The sequence below is a fragment of the Mustela lutreola genome, chromosome 12 (assembly GCF_030435805.1).
Source record: "Mustela lutreola isolate mMusLut2 chromosome 12, mMusLut2.pri, whole genome shotgun sequence".
NCBI classification, from domain to species: Eukaryota; Metazoa; Chordata; class Mammalia; order Carnivora; family Mustelidae; genus Mustela; species Mustela lutreola.
The window spans coordinates 48,228,016-48,248,442 of record NC_081301.1 but is presented as its reverse complement, the minus strand read 5'-3'; the positions used below and the strand labels follow the sequence as shown (position 1 = coordinate 48,248,442).

At 40.2% G+C, this 20,427-nt stretch overlaps 1 protein-coding gene across 2 annotated transcripts in view; it reads left to right on the top strand.

Moving 5' to 3' along the window:
• Nucleotides 1-20,427, top strand: part of FOCAD (focadhesin) — a 314,072-nt gene that overhangs the window by 102,691 nt on the left and 190,954 nt on the right. For both annotated transcript variants that reach the window (XM_059143295.1, XM_059143296.1), the window contains one exon: nucleotides 2,946-3,203. In XM_059143295.1, coding sequence (XP_058999278.1) covers nucleotides 2,946-3,203 — 258 coding nt within the window. The remainder of the gene's footprint in view (nucleotides 1-2,945; nucleotides 3,204-20,427) is intronic.

Genomic DNA, 20,427 nt, shown 5'->3' with positions numbered 1-20,427 from the left:
TATAACACATTAAAATGGTTCAAAAATTACAAAATGCTATCAATGAGAAATTTTCTTCTCATCCTTGATTCTGGTTGCCCAGTTTCCACCCTCTCAAATGAAAAATGAGTCGTGGATATTAATTTCTTTTGTATTTGTCCCATAACTTTCTTTGCATGTATAAGCAAATACAAATACATAGTCCCCACCCTGTTTAAAAAATAATTGGTAGCATTCCAGGCACACTGTGTGCATCTTGTATTTTCATGAGTGTTCTTTTCATGTCAATAAAGATAGGTTCCTCATTTGTTTTTACAGTGGGATTTGCTTTCAAATGGTATCTCTCTAAAGCATATACTTGAGACAATTGAACACCTGTGTCCTCACAAAAACTTTTATAGGACTCTTCATAGCAGCATTATTCATAATAGCCAAAAAGTGGAAACAACCCAATGTCCGCTAATTGATGAATGTTAAAAAGTGGTATATCCATTCAGTGGAATAATACTGGCCAAGGAAAAGAATTGAAGTGTTTATACAAACCATAGCATGGATCAGCCTTGAAAACATGCTGAATGAGGGCGCCTGGGTGGCTCAGTGGGTTAAGCCACTGCCTTCGGCTCAGGTCATGATCTCAGGGTCCTGGGATCGAGCCCCGCATCGGGCTCTCTGCTCAGCAGGGAGCCTGCTTCCACCTCTCTCTCTGCCTGCCTCTCTGCCTACTTGTGATCTCTCTCTGTCAAATAAATAAATAAAATCTTAAAAAAAAAAAAAAAAAAAAAAAAAAAAAAAAAAAAAAAAAAAGAAAACATGCTGAATGAAAGGAGCTGGTCACCAGAAAACACATCTTGTGTGGTTCCTATTAGTTGAAATAGCCAGAATAGAAACAAAGTAGATTGATTAGTGGTTTCCAGAGGCTATGAGGGTGGTGTTGGGGGAATGAGTGACTCTTAATGGGTATGAGGTTTCCTTTTGGGGTGATGAAAATTAGCTATGATGATGCCACAAATTACTAAAGTTCACTGAGTTGTAAACTTTTAAAGGATGGGTTTTATGGTATGTGAATTATATCTCAATAAAGCTATTATTTAAACAAATTTCAGAGCTGCCTGGCTGGCTCAGTTGGTAGAACATGAGACTGATCTCAAGGTCATGAGTTCAAGCCCTACACCAGGTGTGGGGCCTACTTTAAAAAAAAATTTTTTTTTTTTTTTTTTTTTATTTTTTTTTTAAGCATTTTTTTTTTTTTTTTAAAGATTTATTTATTTATTTATTTGACAGAGAGAAATCACAAGTAGGCAGAGAGGCAGGCAGAGAGAGAGAGAGGAGGAAGCAGGCTCCCTGCTGAGCAGAGAGCCCGATGCGGGACTCGATCCCAGGACCCTGAGATCATGACCTGAGCCGAAGGCAGCAGCTTAACCACTGAGCCACCCAGGCGCCCCAAAATTTTTTTTTATAAAGCTTAATTTTTTAAAAGATTTTATTTATTTGACACATACAGAGAGGGAGAGAGAGAGAACAAGTAGGGGGTGCGGTAGGCAGAGGGAGAGGGAGAAGCAGTCTCCCTGCCTAGCAGGGAGCCCAATGCTGGGCTTGATCTCAGGACCCTGGGATCATGACCTGAGAGCTGAAGGCAGATGCTTATCTGACTGAGCCACCCAGGTGCCCCTATAAGGCTTAATTTTTACTTCCCGTTTTTTCAGTTCTGTATCTGTATAAGTCACTCTCTCATAACAGGACAGTTATAATCTAGAGATTTCTAATTTGTTTCATTATGCTCTGTATGAATTGAATCTTTTTATTAGTAGGCAGTATTTAATGCTTCTTTGATGTCTCTGACTTCTCCTGAGCCATGTCTGCACACTGCTCACTTTGGCAAGAGTTCTGTCTCTTCTCTGTCCCTGATGGCACTACTTTATTTCCTTGAGGAGTCATTTCTCAGATTGACTTAAGCATAACCTCTTCTCTGGGTATCATTTCAATTTAGAGCTGTCAGGCTGTTTCTTATTGCGGAAGTTATTCACAGTTATTAATTCCCAGGTTCCAGCTGAACCAATGCTGTTCCTGTCAACATTCTGTCTGTTACAAAAATGAATTGTCCTCAGTCCAAGTCTGCCACCTGCCCAGGGTTGTCTCTTACCAGAGCTGGAGTGGGGCAAATACAGTGATTTTTTTTTTTAGTCTTCCCTCTCACGGGGTGCCTGGGTGGTACAGTTGGTTGAGCTCTTTCTGACTCTTGATTTTGGCTTGGGTTGTGATCTCAGGGGCTTGGCATTGAGCCCCGTGTTGGGCGCCACACTTAGTGCAGAGTCTGTTTGTCCACCCCCTACCCCCCGTGCATGTACTCTCTCTCAAATAAATAAATAAAATCTTAAAAAAAAAAAAAAAGAAATCTCTTGGGGCGCCTGGGTGGCTCAGTCGGGCATCTGCCTTCGGCTCAGGTCATGATCTCAGGGTCCTGGGATCGAGCCCCATGTTGTGCTCCCTGCTCGGCTGGGAGCCTGCTTCTCCCCTTGCTTGTGTTCCCCTCTCTTGATGTCTCTCTCTCTGTCAAATAAAATCTTAAAAAAAAATAAATAAAAATAAATTTTAAAAAATCTTCCCTCTTCCCGGTGAATACTTTTTTTTAGTGATAATAGGTTTGTTTTTTGTTTTTTGCCTTTTTCCCCCAACTCTATTGCCTCTGGATCTTGTATATTGATCCTTTCTCCCCTCCTGCCGGAACCAGGAGCACTTGGTAAATAGGAGGAAGAGTTGAAATCAGGTGTTCTAGAGTTCCATCTGTTTTATTTTTGTGTAATCCTATTAGCTCAGATATGTGCAGAGGAGTTTTTGGCAGGAATTGAAAATTCTGTACTTTGTTGGAAGGATTGATTTCTTACAATGAAGTATAAAAAATAAATGAATATATCTCTGACAAATAGACTTACTTCATTTATTCATGCCTCTTTTTGTTGGTTTTTCAGCTCTCCTACAAGCTTGCTTTCCCCATAACCAGCATGTATGGATCAATATTTACAGCCTGGAGGATCCTTGAAGTAATGAGAGAAGAGTCTGCGGCCAGTGACTGGCTGTTTTCCGTAGAGTCCTTGCTCCCTATTACCACAGTGATCCCTGTGCATGTTTTCCTTCTGTTGGCTCACCTCCTTGTTGAAGATCAAGGACAAAATCTTCGCCAGATACTGAAGGTCACTACATTATTAGCCCAAGCAGATTCTTCTCAGGTAAAGTAAGAAAATAATAGAACAGTAATGGGGGTAAAGCTTAACTCTTGGAGTTATAGATTATTCTTGGTTTGCAGATGGTTTTGATCAAAATCTTAAATTATGGGTTGATTCTTTTTTAGGGGGAGTTGGGAGGCTGTTTTTATCTTCTCAGTTTGTTCTTTTTTTTTTTTTTTTTAAAGGTTTATTTGTTTGCCAGAGAGATAGAGCACAAGTAGGCAGAGCAGCAGGTAGAGGGAGAGGAGAAGCAGGCTCTCCACTGAGCAGAGAGCCCGATGTGGGGCTCGATTCCAGGGCTCTGGTATCCTGACCTGAGCAGAAGGCAGAGGCTTAACCCACTGAGCCACCCAGGTGCCCCTCAGTTGGTTCTTTTTTGTCTGTACTCTGAGTTCATGAATACCTTTTTTTTTTTTTTTTAAAGATTTTATTTATTTATTTGACAGACAGAGATCACAAGTAGGCAGAGAGGCAGGCAGAAAGAGAGAGAGAGAGAGAGAGGGAAGCAGGCTTCCTGCGGAGCAGAGAGCCCGATACGGGGCTCGATCCCAGGACCCTGAGATCATGACCCGAGCTGAAGGCAGCAGCCCAAACCACTGAGCCACCCAGGCGCCCCGAGTTCATGAATACTTGATGCAAACGTTTCTTCAGTGAAAGCACATTTCACTGTGAAAGCTACACATGATGCTATTCTGGTACTATGGTTTATTGGTAGATTTGCTCGTTTGTAACACTATGTTAACTCTTGCAGCCTATTCCAAGGTGAATATCCCTTAGTTCTAATATTGATCTTTTACTTTATTTACTTATTTATTAAAGATTTTATGAGAGCAAGTAGGAGCAAGCACAGAAGTCGGGGGAGTGGTGCAGAGGGAGAGGGAGAAGTAGACTCCTTGCTGAGCACAGAGTTTGATGTGGGGCTCCATCTCAGGACCCTGGGATCGTGACCTGGGCTGAAGGCAGATGCTTAACTGACTGAGCCGCCCAGGCGCCCCTAATATTGATCTTTGAAGTGGATGCAGATTAATTAATTTAGGGTAAAGATGCCTATGTAATAGGCATTAATCTCTCTTTGATCCTATCTTCAATCTTTAATTACAATACTGGGTCTTTGCTATGTATAGTAAGGATGAACATGCTGAGTTATGAGGTGAATAATCATTGTTCCTGTCTGCACAGAACTTGGAGTGTAATAAGTAGGCAGACGTTATTAAAACTCTCCCTCCCCCCTTTAATCATATATTTGGTAAAGTAATCTAATTTTTTCCCACTGGATAGACTGAAGGGAAGGGTTTCCACACCAAATAGGTATGGTATGTGCTTATGCTTCTTTTCAAACAGTGAAGAAAAAGTTCATCTCTTTATGGAAAATTTGTGTTCCTTCAGGAAATAATTTAGTTGTAGAGGTGGGAGAAATACGTTCATCTAAGATCAGAAGTTAATATATTTGGATTCTTTTTATCCCCAACTTGCATGCTTTTTCCTTCCAGTCAAGTAAACAACTACTGATCACAAAAAATTCTCCTCCTGACTATACCTCTTATGGTCTGATTCTCCACATGGATCTGTAATGTTCTCCAAGTACCTGTGTCATATATGGCATAGGCATAATGTGAATCATTTCCACTTTGCTTCCCACTTTGTTTCTCCCTTCACATTCTGTAATAAATCAGTTTCTAATAAATGTTTTATTTCAGTGCAGACACCTTAGAGGATAGTATCTTTATAATAGTTAATGCATCAATAATGCCCAGAGATTATCTAAAGAAGTGCTATAGCAAGTTACCTGACCTTTGTATGCTGCTGATGTAAAACATATATTACATCAAATTATGTGTTGATACTCAGGAAATGCATTGATCTTTGAGATTCTAGGGTGATAACTTTGAGTTACAAGTAACAGAGACCCATCTGTCTTAAATAGCTTTTATTAGCTCCAGAATTTAGAACAAGCATGGCCTAGACAGTATATTCGCTGTATAGTTTGTTTCCTCTGTGAATTGGCGGGCAGCCCAAAGCCTTGTAACCTTATATTCCATCCAAAAGGAAAGGAGCTGGGGAGCTGTTTGGATTGACCTTGTTGGGTCACGTGCTCACACTGAATCAACTGTTATGGCAGGAGAATGGGACACTTTAATGCACTTTAACTGGCATCGTGGGTAGCATGGAAGTGGATGAAGTGTCAGCCCTGAAATTGTCTGTGCCACCAGGATCCTGTGAATAGAGGGTGGGATGATTCACCAAAGGAAAAATAGTTTCCTGGTGATAAAAGCAGGAATATGCTAACTAGGCAAAAAAATGTAGTGGGGAACTTCTCAGTTAGTGTTCTGGGAAGACTGAAGTGGTGTAAGTGCATTTCAGGTTTGCCAAGACTATCTCCCCTCCAAGCTTTTGGGCACCCAGGTAGCTGTCCAAGCTCTCGGTGCTTGGCTGGTCACCTCTGGCCACCTGGTCTTTCAGCTGTTCTCCCCACTGTTCTTAGAAACTTGATTCTCATGTGTGCCATGAGATGGGAAAGGTTGGGAAGTACTAGAGTGACCATCAGGTTTATTCATCTATTCAATAAATGTTCAAGAAGCAGTGGGAGAAATCAAAGTTGGTATATTACACTTCCTTTATTTCTTGGATAGTTTTGAGAGAAATGAGAGTGTCATTATGCTGTTAGGATGAATAGTAGGGTGAAATGCTTAAAGACCTATTGAGATTCGTGCATAAGCAAGGGCAGTATCATTAATAAGAACTTAGAAGTGGAGTTTTTGTGAAAAGGACAAAAGTATCCTTGAACTAGGAGATACTGTGTTTTTGTTTTTCTTTTAAGATTTCTTCATTTATTTGAGAAGGGGGGGTGGAGAGAGAGAGAGGAGCAGGGGAAGGGGCCGAGGGTGAGAATCTCAAGCAGACTCCCCGCTGAGCACAGGGCCTGACACAGGGCTTCATCCCACAATCCCTGAGGTCATGACCACAGTTGAAATCAAGAGTCCAGCACTTAGCCGGCTGAGCCACACAGGTGCCCTTAGGTGATACTGTTATTTTCTTCTTCCTTATGTAGTGAACATGTCATATATTTTCACTGGACCTTAATTATAGGTAAAGTAGCCCAAAAGGAAAGGACTGAGTGTTTGAAAAAAGCCAATTTTCCAATTGTGAGTAGATACTTGGAATAGACTCAGTTGAAATGCGTTCGGTTATTGGTAGGTTGTTTCTGTTTCTTTAAGTTGACAAGTCTGCATGAAATGTATTAATACTTCATTTGTGTTTGTCCTTTCTCACCTTATGGAAAAAAGCTGTATTATGTGTAAGCAGTTTTTGGCTCAGATTCAGGAGCAGTTGATACTAAGATTGACTGATTGATTTGAGAGACAGATGGAACAGAGGGACAGTGAAATGGAAAAGCAGGCTCCCTGCTGAGCAGAGAGCCCAATGCGGGGCTCGATCCCAGGACCCTGACATCATGGCCTGAGCTGAAGGCAGGAACTTAACTAACTGAGCCAGTCAGGAGCCACTCAGGTGCCCCATGAGGGGCAGGTGATACTAAACAGAAGTCCTAGACTACTGATGAGCAGAAGCTAAATAAACAGGCAGTTAAGAGTAGAATTTCAAGGCTGTCTTCCACCTCTGTTTTGGTGGTCACTAAACCTCTATGATGGAATTCGTTGGCCTGCCGTATGCTTACTAAGTATTCAATTTGTGTGTCACTATGATTTATTGAAAGAATCCTACTGGAAGATCTTGTGAGAAAAAGTATTTCAAAAGTTTGAAAGAGATGAAGTATGTTTTGGTATGCTTGTTATTATTCTAAGGTATTAATTATGTTTAGTGCTGATTAATGGTAGTACGAGTCAGTGTTCTATTAGTGTTCATACTGGTAAGAAAATCGGCTTTTTAAAAAGCTGTGACTGTGTTACTTATCATGCAGTCTGATGGATCCTCTTCCTCTGTGAGTTTTCATCTTTCACCCCTACCTGGTTCTTGCGGGGCATGCATTTTCCATGTGGTTTAGTAGCTTTAGGACCATGGAAGACTAAATGGAGTTAAGTGGTTTGAAGGGAACTTAGCTTTGTGAGTATCATTTTAGAGCTAACTGGATGCAGATGATAATGTTGAAATAACCAGATAACCAAAGTCATAGCAGTTAATTGACACCTGAAAAAAATAGGGCCCCTATCCCTGCCCCCATCTAGGAATGCTGTCATTAGTTACTACTAATCCCAATAGTTTTCTTACCCAGACATCATGAGATTCAATTTGCAGAAGATTCAAGCTAGGTCAGACAGTGCTCAGTAAAAGTTAGGTTCCTTTTACATGCTTGGCGGGAATGTCTTCTAGTGTTCTGGGGAGAGATCCAAGAATGAGCATCCTGTGTAAATTCCCAGGGAAGTCTTGAAAATTTTAAACACATTGATTTAGTTTAGAGAGAGTTTTTCATATCATAGCCTGTGATTATAATAAATGAGAGTGCTATCTATTTCCTAAATTAGTGTTTTTTCTGGAAATAAAAGTTGATAGATTGGTGTGCTTTTTGGTTATCTTTATGTAATAGTTCCTGCCTTTCTGATACCGAGTAATGTTATTTTCCTTCATTTTGATGGAAGTCATTCGGACTGCCTTCAGAGATGCCTGAATGACAATGGAAGCACATGGCTTCATGGCTCATGTACAGTAATGTCCAGTTGGCCTTATTCTTGCCTCTTCAGAGAGCTATTTCCTACCTCTGTGAATGGTTCAGGACTGGGTTTCGTCAGGGGTGAGATCAGTGGTAGTGAATTGTGAACATGGACTCTACCGAGTTAATTAAGGGATAATGTGGACTCCATGCCTAAATGAGGACATTTTCTGAAATTTATGGAATTTATATATATATATATATATATATATATATATATATATATATTTTTTTTTTTTTTTTTTTTTTTTTTTTTTAAGTAGTCACATTCAGTGTGGAGCCAAGCATGAGGCTTGAATGCATAATCCTGAGATCAAGACCTCAGCTGAGATCTAGTCAGGTACTTAACTGACTGAACTACTCAGGCACCCCTACAGCTTTTTTTGTTTATTTGTTTTAAAAGATTTTATTTATTTATTTTTTTGAGAGGGTGAGAGAGAGTGAGCATGAGTAGAGGGGAAGGGGAGAGGGAGAAGCAGACTTCCCACTGAGCAGGGAGCCCGATGTGGGACTTGATCCCGGGATTCTTGGGATCATGACCTGAGCCGAAGGCAGACACTTAACCGACTGAGCCACCCAGGCGCCCCAACCCTACAGCTTTTTAGAAAGACAGATCAAATCTTATTTTGAGCTCCGAGCCAATGACTGGCCAATTTGTGTACAATATGACTGTGGACAGTTGGGAAATGTCTCAGACTGACAATTTCCTTAAGGAGAAGTTAATGACTCTTAACCAACAAGCCAACTTCAGATAAATTCCATATGTTTACCTGGGACTACCCTAACCAAACTCCCAAGATGTTTTTCAGACCCTTAAGCCCTGTGAGAAGAAAAGACTGTTACAAAGTTCTTAAAACCTTCCCTATCTATTAGCTTAGCTGTATTATATTAACTAATTATTATAACATAAGTTATTGTATTATGTATTTAACATAATAGATTATATGAGTATATATTAATTACTATAATAGTATATATTAATTACTCATAATTATAAGTATTTATTAGAGTAGGTATGTTATTAACTATAGCTTCCCTATAGTTGTTGGGAGTGAGATTCTCCGTCTGATCCTGGAGAACAGAGGTGTGGGAGGAAGCTGTTATTCCATATTGCAGTATGTTTATACAGAAGCCTTATTGGAATTATTAGGTGCTTAACAGTAGATCTTCTAACTGTATATTGGGAGAACACCTGACAAAAGATTTTAGTCTTTTTGGAAATCAGGACTCCTGGTCAGTGGCTTTAAAACCTGAGAAATTGTGTTTTCTTCCTATCTTTCTATATATAGTAAGAGTTTATGGCAAGACTCCATAGGTATTGGCATTGAACTTTAACCACAAGGGTTAGTAATTTTTAGGTAGGCGTAGGTGGTTGAAAATGAAATCTTAAAACTTAGTATCTCAACTTCAGTGGAATAACTCTAAATACTACATGTAACGTACGTTAGTTTCTTTTTGACTGACTGATAGAATATGCCTAAAGGGAAAGTTTATGAACTTTGACTTTAGAGAAGTACATATTCCTTCCTTAAAACCTACTGTCATTGAAGAACGTAACAAATTGAGTTTTGTGAAACTCACTGCCTCTCTCAAACCCTTGGTACTTGCTTACTTTTCTCTTGTTTGGAAGTGGGAAGAGAGATGCTGTTTTTTGTTTTTTAATTAATTTTTTTTACTTGGAGTTTACAACTCTCGGGTCTTTTATTTCCCTTTTACGTTTTGGTTGTTAAGTCTAGTTAAAGGTCTTGCTTAATGGGAACAATTGCCTTCTTTGATAATTTAATTTTATCCTCTGTAATGTTTTCAGGGCTTAATTTTTTCCATTTGTAAAAGTGTACACACTTCAGAGCCATTTGAAATCACTTATGTGGCTAGGTTCATGGCCCATGACTTGCTGGTCTTTCAAAAGTCATATATTATCACATAGTAAAAAAGCTGACTTTCAGGGCAGAATTCTGTGATAGTTCCACTCTGGGTCATAAGCCATATTTTAACATGGAAAATGAATAGGAAATGTGTGAAATTTAATGGTCTGTAAGTTACTGCTGTGAGAAAAGGAGAAAATATATTCTATAAAAGAACTTGCACAAAGAGTCTTTGGACACTTTGCACTCTGTTCTATTGTCACTGAGTTCTATGAATTGCTACCCCCTGAAGTCAGTCTGCTTTCTGTGTTCTTCACACCAGCAAAACGAAGCCAGAATGTACAGTACTTTTAATAAAGAGCTTTACAGATAAGAAGTACTGTACAACTATTCCCTCTTAGTTATAGCATCGATTATGCCTAGAGCAAAATTGGACTGAGCCTGTCAACATGAAACAATTAGACAAAGAGAAACACAGACTGAAATTCAAGGTCAGGTATCTATTCCGTTTGGTGGTAGTGTGCTTATTTCTTCTTTTTAAACCCCACATAGATACCTGTAGAATGTTTTTAACTGGCATTTGAACCTTTCACTGTTTTTGTTTTTTCCTTTTATTTCAGAAAGCCTAGAATTTATACCAGCAAGGAGTTCTGTATCAATTTTTTGCTCTCCCTGAGTGTTCCTATTGGGCAGAGTTTCTTTTGAGGAGCCCATAGATTGTAAATCCACTTAAAATTGTCGCGGAAATTATTTGATTGTGATTTTCAGTTCCACCCTATATCATCGTGATAGTCAGTAGTTCTAATACACTGAAACAGAAACATTTGTCTTGTGGTGTCACTGAGTCCTGAATATAGAGAGGGGGTAGGGTAAAGCCCTGAACTGCATTTGGAATAGTGGAGTCTGTCTGCTCCCTGTTAAATACCAGATAGAGTAGCTTTGTCTTCTGGTTGAGACTCTCCAACAGAATGACCTGCCTGAAATGGGCTTCTAGTGTTGGCGAAGAGGGAGATCAGATTTTGTGGCAACTTTGAATTTCAAAACTGGTGCGAGGAATTCCCCTCCACGGGAAAACGCATTGGAGTCCACTCTTGCCAGAATAAAAAATGTCGTCTTTTAACGAGCGGACAGGAAAGGAAGAAGGTTTATTGGTCTCCTGGCTACATGAATCATGGCCAGAAATGGTCCAGCTTCACCCAAGTGAAGCTACCAGTTGACATCCTTTACCATTCATTCTTCAGCTCTTCTGAGTTAGCCCTTCAGATGAGAGGACAGTCTTTAAGGAAACATTGCTTTACATCTACAGGAGCAACCCATGCAAGCTCCCTACAGCCAACTTGGCACTGATTCATAAATATAAGTGGATAATGAAGGCTCACCAGACTTGGAGAAAACATAACAGCGTTAGTAACCGAAGAATCTGTTTCCAGAAGAAAGAGAACTCAGGAAGAAGAATATAATGAAAAACAATCTAAGTCCTGAGAGAGATTGGAAAGCTGTTCTATCATTCTGTGTTCTTATATGGTAAACAAAAATACTGTTGTGAGAAAGAAGAAATTCAATAATGAGATTTTAGAAATGGAAAATGTGATTGCCCCAGTATGTAAACAGAGACAGGATTAGTGATTTACAGAACATGCAAGTAAATAGTTCAGAATGCAGAACAACAACAACAAAAAAATTTAAAAAGTGAAGACACTGAGCGTCAGTATTGGGAGTTGTAATATCTTTCTGTAGAAATTCCAGTTGGGGGATTGGAGAGAATGAAAGAGAAATTTAACACATGACAGAAAACTATTTCATGAGCTGAAAAAAGACACAAAGATACTGGTTGTTGGGGCCCTTTGAAAGCCAAGTAGCATATGGAAGAATCGATCAGTACCTAAATGTGTCCCCTGAACTTAAAGGATAAAGAGAAAATCATGAGAGATTTTTAGAGAAGAAGGGGGAAAAGAAAAACTTTAAGATTGATCTTCATTTCTTTTTTTTTTTTTTTAAGATTTTATTTATTTATTTGACAGACAGAGATCACAGGTAGGCAGAGAGGCAGGCAGAGAGAGAGGAGGAAGCAGGCTCCCCGCTGAGCAGAGACCCGACGTGGGGCTTGATCCCTCCGCTGAAGGTGGAGGCTTTAACCCACTGAGCCACCCAGGCACCCCTGATCTTCATTTCTTAGCAGAAGCACACTGCGTGGTGGAATACATGGGATTATTGCCTTCTAAATTCTTGGGGAGAGTCACTTTGTACCCAGATTATTCATCCCCATTATCCTACCTTTTACGACTCTTAATAAAGGCTTTTCAATGGTGTGCAAGAATTCAAGAGCATTTCTTGATTGCTGATTTTTTTAGAGGGTAGAGAGGGGAGAAAACCCCTTAAGGATGTGCTCCAACAAAATGGAAAATGAATCCAAGAAAGCACAGAGAAGAAATGTTGAATGGTGATCAAAATATCCAGTAAACCTTATGGTTAGTTTAAAATAATTATTTATAGAGTATGAAAATTAATTACCTGGAACAAAGGTCCAAGCTTTAAAACATGGTAGGGGTAGATAGTGATGGTGTAAAGAGTTGAGAATGTGCTGAGTGTGGAATTGTTTTGGAAAATGAGTAGTTCTTCATGTTAGAAAAAGTTGAAATATGCGCATAAGCCCTTATTAGTAACAATTAGTTACTAATTTCTAAATAAAACAAAAGGAAAAAGGAAGAAAGCCTAAAAGGATGGTAAATGAGAACATAAAATAAGATGGTAGGAATAATTCCAAGTAGACCAGTTATGACAGTTACTGTGGGTGAATTAAATTATCAAAAGAAAGGCTCATACACTCTAATGTTCTTAAGAGGCAAACCTTGAAACAATTGACAAAAATTGAAAATAAATGGTAACAAAAGCTAGGTAGATGATTAAGATAGAAGATGTGGTAATGTTATCGTCCATGGTAGATAATACAGAGTCCAAGATAAAAAGCCCCACAAAGGACAAAAGTTATTTGTTACTGACATAGGTAGATTCCAAGTCAGCTTTCATTTAGAAGCTGTCCCATTGAAGTTAGGAATCAGAAAAATGCGGCTGATGGCCATTTTTCTGGAGGTTCTGGCCATTGCTCACTCAAGAAAAAGAACTAGAACTTACATAATATGAAGGAAAAAGCCAGAACTTCTTAGAAAATCCAAGAGAGTTTACTTAAAGCTGTTTTTAGAATGGATAAGAGAGTTCATTACAGTGGACAGATATAAGATATAAGTGTACAAAACCAGTTGGTTTTCTTTATAAAATAACCTAATAAATTAGATAACATTGGCAGTATATGGGAAAGGTGTAATTTACAAGCAGTGTAGAAGCAGTAACTATTTCAGCAGTATTCTGAAATACTAGAAATGTATAGAAACAGTTTGATGTAATTATAAAATGTCACCAAAATACAGTGGATCTAATATGACACTTTAGATATGGAATTCACATCATAAATATTTATCGTGGAATGAAATTTAATGATCTTATGATTGCGAGACATTTCAATTTTTTTTTTTTTAAAGATTTTTATTTATTTAACAGACGGACCACAAGTAGGCAGAGAGGCAGGCAGAGAGAGAGGAAGAAGCAGGCTCCCTGCTGAGCAGAGAGCCCGATGTGGGGCTCGACCTCAGGACCCTGAGGCCATGACCTGAGCCGAAGGCAGAGGCTTTAACCCACTGAGCCACCCAGGCGCCCCTTCATTTTGTTTTTGCTGTTAACTATCTTTAATTGGTATATGGGTTCTGATTCATTACCATAAATTTGTGGCAGAAAGGTATTTAATTAATCAATTTCATGTTATAGCCCAAAAGGAAAGTGTTGGTCATGTTTGCCAGCTTGACTGAATTCTGAGTTCTGTTGAGTAAACCAGTTCTAGGTCTTTTGATAGCCTGGCTTGTGCTTTGGAATAAATTCTTCTATCCTTAATCTTCAGTGCTACATAGTTTTAAATGTGGTCTACCCATTAGAAACTATAGTTTTTCCTTGAACAAAGTAATAGCAAATAAAAATAGCTAACATTTACATATGCTTATAATATACCAGTCACTATTTTAATCACTTTATTTGCATCTATTAACTAACTCACAAACAGGTCTTTGAAGTTGCTACCACTACTGTTTAGGAACTGAGGCACAGAGTTTGCTTAAATTCCCCAAAGTCACACAGCTAGTAATTGGCAAAGCCAGGATTTGAACCCAGCACAAAAGGTTCCAGAGTCTGTGCTCTTATCCAGTATGTTATTACTGTCTCTACAACTTTTAGTTAAACTATTAAAAACATTTTTTTGAAAGAACAAACAAGATTCCCTAACTTCACATTTTTAAGATTGGTCCAGTCAGTTGTAGAGAGAATTACATGCTAAGAGAAGAATATCAATGTTTTTTTGAAATCTGGGCAGGTCTTCAATCTTGTGTGACTTTTTTTTGGGGTGGGGGGAGGAGGCCTCCATTATACTAGCTCCCTTTGGACCTTCTATAAATGGGCAAATCACATTTAGCCAGCTCTTTATACCTAACTAGAAAACCTATATACCATCCTAACTCCTGAAGGCATCCATCAAAGGGAAGATTGAGACAGTCCAAGTGAATCAGCAAATCAGCAAGCATGCTTGCAGTTGGGATTATCGCTTAATGGTCAAAATGATATGATACTTTTTGGTTTGTAATGATCCTAACTGGGAGATTCTGAAATCTAATCGAAGTCAGTTCTATTTTATTTTATTTTATTTTTTTTTTAAAGATTTTATTTATTTATTTGTAAGAGAGAGAGAGTGAGAGCGAGCACAGGCAGACAGAGTGGAAGGCAGAGTCAGAGGGAGAAGCAGGCTCCCTGCGGAGCAAGGAGCCCGATGTGGGACTTGATCCCAGGACGCTGGGATCATGACCTGAGCCGAAGGCAGCTGCTTAACCAACTGAGCCACCCAGGCGTCCCGAAGTCAGTTATATTAATAAACAAAAAAAGTAGGTTGTTGTAGTCTCTTTGAAAAATAATGTCTGTCAGTGCTGAAGAAAATTATATGTTGGTTATTAGGTTTGAAACCTTTAAAATACAGTTGAGATACAGAGCTGATTCAGGATCTTGAAAGGGCAAGATGGCATCAGTCCTTCAGAAAAAAGTCATGGAGAACCTCTTTGGGATGCATGTTTTAACTGGAACTTGGGATACAAAGACCCTTATTGGGGAATTCACAGTGTTTAGGGAAGATAGCAGTCTCCAATCAGAATACCTTTGTGGTGAGTGCGATGACACAGAGAAGTGCAGTGTGTTGTAGGAGGGAGGGAGGCCAGAGGGGTGGAGGAATCATAACAGGAAGACTGCCTGAGGTAGGTGATTCATAAACTAGTCTTGCAGGTCTAATACAAGTTCAAAAAGAATATCTTTGAAATTAACTAGAAGAGGCATATATTGCCTGTACAAAACGCTACTTTTTATATGTGGCATTTACATGATCCTCCTTGAGTACCATTATTGGGCAAGCAGTGGAATAAATAAATTTCTGGAGGTGCTGGAGTAGTTTTTTGGTTTTGTTTTTGTATATGATCTATAGGTTCCCTAGCTGTAATATATTTCTCATTTCAGATGTAATTTTTTTGTGTTGTGGAGTAAAAGCCACTGACCGTCACAGTTGTAGCTACTATGTGAAAGCTGTAACTGAAAGAATGCGTCAGGATTTGGTGGATTTGATGGGAAAGGTCTATTCTAGAATTCTAAGGTAGGACAGCTGGTAAAGTTCCCTTTCCCGAAGTCTTGAGACTGATTCTCTCCCTTTGTTTTCTCACACTGGACTCCTACCTTACCAGTGATAATTTTGAGTTTTCCATGATGGGTAGTGTAATAGACTCTTTGGCAAGTTTTCAGAACAGTTTTGTAATGCAATTGGGCTTCCTGAAGTTCATTTATTTCAAATGAGTAGGCATGGTTACAAACTCAGTGGAGCCAGGCAAGTAGTTAAGGAGTGACTTGGGTTGATTTCTGTGTGTCAGGCTTCCAGTGTATTATGGGGCTTTCAGAGACCTCATGTCCTGTTGTCCTTGTTCAGTAGCATTTTTGTGATAGTGGATCATAGCTGCATTTAAGACAATTTGTGTCCCTCCCCACCACCTAGAGAAAAAGATTATGTAAAAATATATGTAACCTGAGTTATATCATACCACAGAGTTAAACAGTGCTGAAGATGATTGAATGTGAGTAAGTGCAGATTAGCATTTTTAGATGTCCTAGAGTTATTTTGAATGTAATTGGTCTTCAGTGGAAACTTTCAATAGATTACAAGTGGACTTAGAATTCGTAAAAGGAGTTCCTTAGAATTCGTAAAGGGAGTTTTATCTCCTAGTGACTTTGGACACTTCCTGGTCAGATTAGTTCCTGGACAAATACCTGCTTTGTTGCCGCTTGAATGAACACATAAATATATTAAATGCACGTATCAACCCTACTAGAACCAACAACACCCTATTTTCCAGTATTGTCATGTGTTATCCAGACTAATAAAGGGAACAGTGTGGAGTCCAGGGATAGAATTTAGGTTCGGTTAGATTACAGTAAAATCTTATTAAGTGAAATCCTATTAATTTAGGGTTCAGCGTAATTAGATACAGGCTAAGTTAAAACATAAGCTGATTTTGAAGCTATTGTTTTTAGGCAGTTTGGGCTTGCTCATTTGCATGAGCACAATGAATGTGCCAATTTAAAATGATCACATTATCTATTCATTAAGACATATCAGCAGGGACTGGTACTTGGCAACACTTGGCTAATTAGTTTGTTACAGTATGTACATGAAAGTAATCGAATTTTGTTTCTTTAACATTTTTCTCTAATCCAGTCTTACCTACCTTCATTGTTTCCAGTAGTCTGAATTGTTATTAGTGATAATTACACTGGTGGCATTTTACTCTATTTAAGTGTATTTAGTTGTCAAATTGTATTCAGTTTTTAATGGTGCATCTTGATCTATGTAAGTGGAATTATCGTGGAATTATTTTGCTTGAAGTACTGGTAGATACCTTGTTTTTACTATTCTCTTTTTATTTTATTTTTATTTTTTAAAGATTTTATTTATTTATTTGACAGAGGGAGATCACAAGTAGGCAGAGAGGCAGACAGAGAGAGAGGAGGAAGCAGGCTCCCTGCTGAGCAGAGAGCCCGATGCAGGACTCGATCCCAGGACCCAGAGATCATGACCTGAGCCGAAGGCAGCGGCCCAACCCACTGAGCCACCCAGGCGCCCACTAGTCTCATTTTATTAAGCATTTTCAAAATGTTCATTTTGTCACTTATCCTCTCTCTCTCTCTGTCTCTCTGTCTCTCTGTCTCCCTGTCTCTGTCTGTCTCTCTCTCTTGCAAACTTCCTATATGGCAGGTTCTGGTAATATTAAGAAGAGAGGGTATAGTCTTTGTTTTCAGAAATCATAGAGCTTAGTGTGTTGACAGAGGTATGAAATTTACTGTTTAGTGCAGGATGTTGAGTGCCATTGTGGAAGTAAGTAAGTGTCTGTAGAACATACATGAAGGTGGGGGAGCACAGGTTTCCCTGCTGCAGGGGACAGGGAAGGCAGGATGAAGGGCAGGTGCAAAGACAGAAATGTGTGGCAGGTCATGGGGTGGGGACGAGGCATCAAGGAGTCCTCTCCAAAACTGAGGTAGACAGGGTATGTGAAACTGTTCCTTCAATAGATACTGGGTAAGTCTCTGGAAGCAAGATTGGGAGAGCCTTGCAGTCAGGCAGGAGATGAGAATTTCTCTCAGGAGATGAAGTTATATGACAGGATGTTAGAAGTGTTGGTGGTGGCTCAGTGGGTTAGGCCTCTGCCTTTGGCTCAGGTTGTGATCTCAGCATCCTGGGATCAAGCCCCACATTGGGCTTTCTGCGCAGCAGGGAGCCCGCTTTCCCCTCTTTCTCTGCCTGCCTCTCTGCCTGCTTGTGATCTCTCTCTCACTGTCGAATAAATAAATAAAATCTTTAAATAAAAAAAAGTGTTGGTGGGAACCTTGTAATATGAAAATGCATTTTTCTTTTTTAAAGATTTTTTTTTAAAGATTTAAAAAAAGATTTTACTTATTTATTTGTCAGAGAGAGAGCACAAGCAGGCAGAGTGGCAGGGAGAGGCAGAGACCCTGCTGGACAAGGAGCCTGGTGTGGGACTTCATCTCAGGACCCTGGGATCATGACCTGAGCTGAAGGCAGCGGCTTAAACAACTGAGCCACCCAGGCATCCCTCTTTTAAAAAGATTTTATTTATTTATTTGACAGAGAGACAGCCGCAGAGGGAACACAAGCAGCAGGAATAGGAAAGGGAGAAGCAGGTTCCCCGCTGAGCAGAGAGCCTGATGCAGGGCTCCATCCCAGACCCTGGGATCATGACCTGACCCAAAGGCAGGCACTTAACAACTGGACCACCCAGGATCCCCACAAAATGAATTTTGAGACAGAACATCCAGCAGAACTTGGAGAGTAATAGGAATAAACTTCGATGACTGAGTACTATTGCAGTTTTTAACCCGTCACTCAGAGCAAAGGTCTAGAGTTTAGGAGATGACAGCATAGGTGAAGAGAAGAGAGAGGGGGGATTTTTGCGGCAAGTTGCTGGCGTGCTGAGTCCTACAGTTGCCAGCCTCTCTCACCTCAAGCCTAGTGACACGGACTTCAGTGGAACCCCATGTCTGTCCGAGCCAACTCTGTGTATCCCTGGAAGCCAGGGTGGACGGATATTTAGTATGAATATCCCCCAAATCTAGCATCTGAAAGAGAGCGATGGGCTGGCTAGCCCTGGAGGTAGGAGGGCTGAAGCTGGGGCGAGTACTGGCCATGTAGAGATTGGCTTGTGTGCCTACAAGTTGTCGAAACAGAAGATGTGTGTGTTTCCAGTGGAAAGAGAGCGGGCAGTATGGGCAAGAGAATACAGTGGACTTGTCTTATCCCATCTTACAGGTTTGCTTAGAGGACTCTACACACTTGTGGAAGAAATAGGATTCCTTCAGAGCATGTAGGACAATCAGACTGGAGGAGAGCATCTCACCTGTATCGGGAGTCTAAAGAGAGCTTAATCTTGTAGGATTAGGCTGCTTGCCAGGGAGCCATAGGAGGGTCACTCAGGGGCAGGTGAGCTGGAAGGACACGAGTGCCTCCTCTCCTCGGAGGGGCTGGCCCACTTCCAGCAAGGGAAGGGGGAAGCCCTGCCTATCAGCATCTATTAAAGGGAGTGAGTGAAGGGAACCCTAGAGAGTGTCTCCAGCTGTCACTGTGAAAGAGGACTTCATTTGGACTTAAGACTTTCTAATTGATTAAGTTCTTCTTTCCAGCTTATCTCTGAACTGAGTCAAAAGACACCCCCCCCCCCCCACAGCAGAGCATTCCCTGAAGGGATCCCCAGTTATCCCCTCAAGCAATGGGGACTACCCTGAGCCAGCAAGACCCCAAGTGTTTGACCCCAAGGCAGTGATGGACCTGACCTTTGTTGCCCACCTGCGTGGATTGCCCACTGACCTTTGTCCTACATTTGCACTATACAAACCTGGAAGTCTTTTTTTAGTACTTTGGAGACAGTCTTTGAGGTTCAAGTTCACTGTCATCCGGAGGTTCGTCTCACGGAAATAAATTCCTTTCTCATTTCCCACCTCTCATCTCTCTGCCTTTGGATTTTATCGGTGGGTGGAGAGTGGTGGAACTGGTCTGTTTGGAGACACCCCACCCCCCAGCCGGATGCTCTTGAACTCCCATGCCCCACCGGGTACAACTATAGCCTTTCTGCATTTAACCTTCTTAATCGCATCAGCAAGGCAGTGAAATGTGTAGAAATGTGTAGATATCCTCAGGCTGAGGCTTCTGTGGATACTGAATGATGCCAAATCATGTATTGTTGGGAGGGATTGTGGTTGGATAATTTCACACCTTTTCCTTTAGTTTCCACTTTGTACATTTTTTGTGCTTTGCTGAGGTTTACCAATGGCAGTCTCCCAGTTCACTTTATCTGAAGCTTTTACAGGCAATGTCCTATGGCCCTTATAATTAATGGTGAGTTGCTGAAATATTGTGATGCATCAAAGTCATTGCAGTAATCAGTTATGCCCATTCTCTCCCTTTTCTTCTTTCTTCTTCTTGGAAGCATTGGTGGGATTTCATTTAACCCATGTAGAAACCAGGAGCCCTATGCATGTTTCTGTTGCCTGCTGAAAAATCGTTGGTACCTGTTTTAAAGTGCTCAGTGAGCATCTGATGAGTTCTTAGTTATTTTTTGAAGCCAGGGAGGATTCAGGCAATGGTCTGCAAAATTGCTGAAGGAAGTCCAGGAATCTCCTTTAAAACGGTGGAAAAATGAAGAATCACGCACGCATATATTAGGTTGTCTTAAATCAAATGCCTGCTAAAGCAGTAGTGACACATGCTGTTCATGAAAGACTTAATACAGTCCTTCTAATCGGATGAATTGTCTTGTTGTGCAAAAACTGTTATTACACTGTGTGTGAAACCAACCATGCTGCAGGGGGAAAAATTAAATCGCCTGACTGAGAGGTCACTTGTGAATAGTAACACAAGATCTATTACCGTTATTAAGGGCTCTGGAGGACATTCACCCTTTTATGGTCTTTCAACTGCTGGAATGAAATATTTTAGTGGTAAATGACACCCTTCTGGGAAATCGTCCCAAGGATTCATTCTTTGCTGTTTGTACATTTTTAAAAG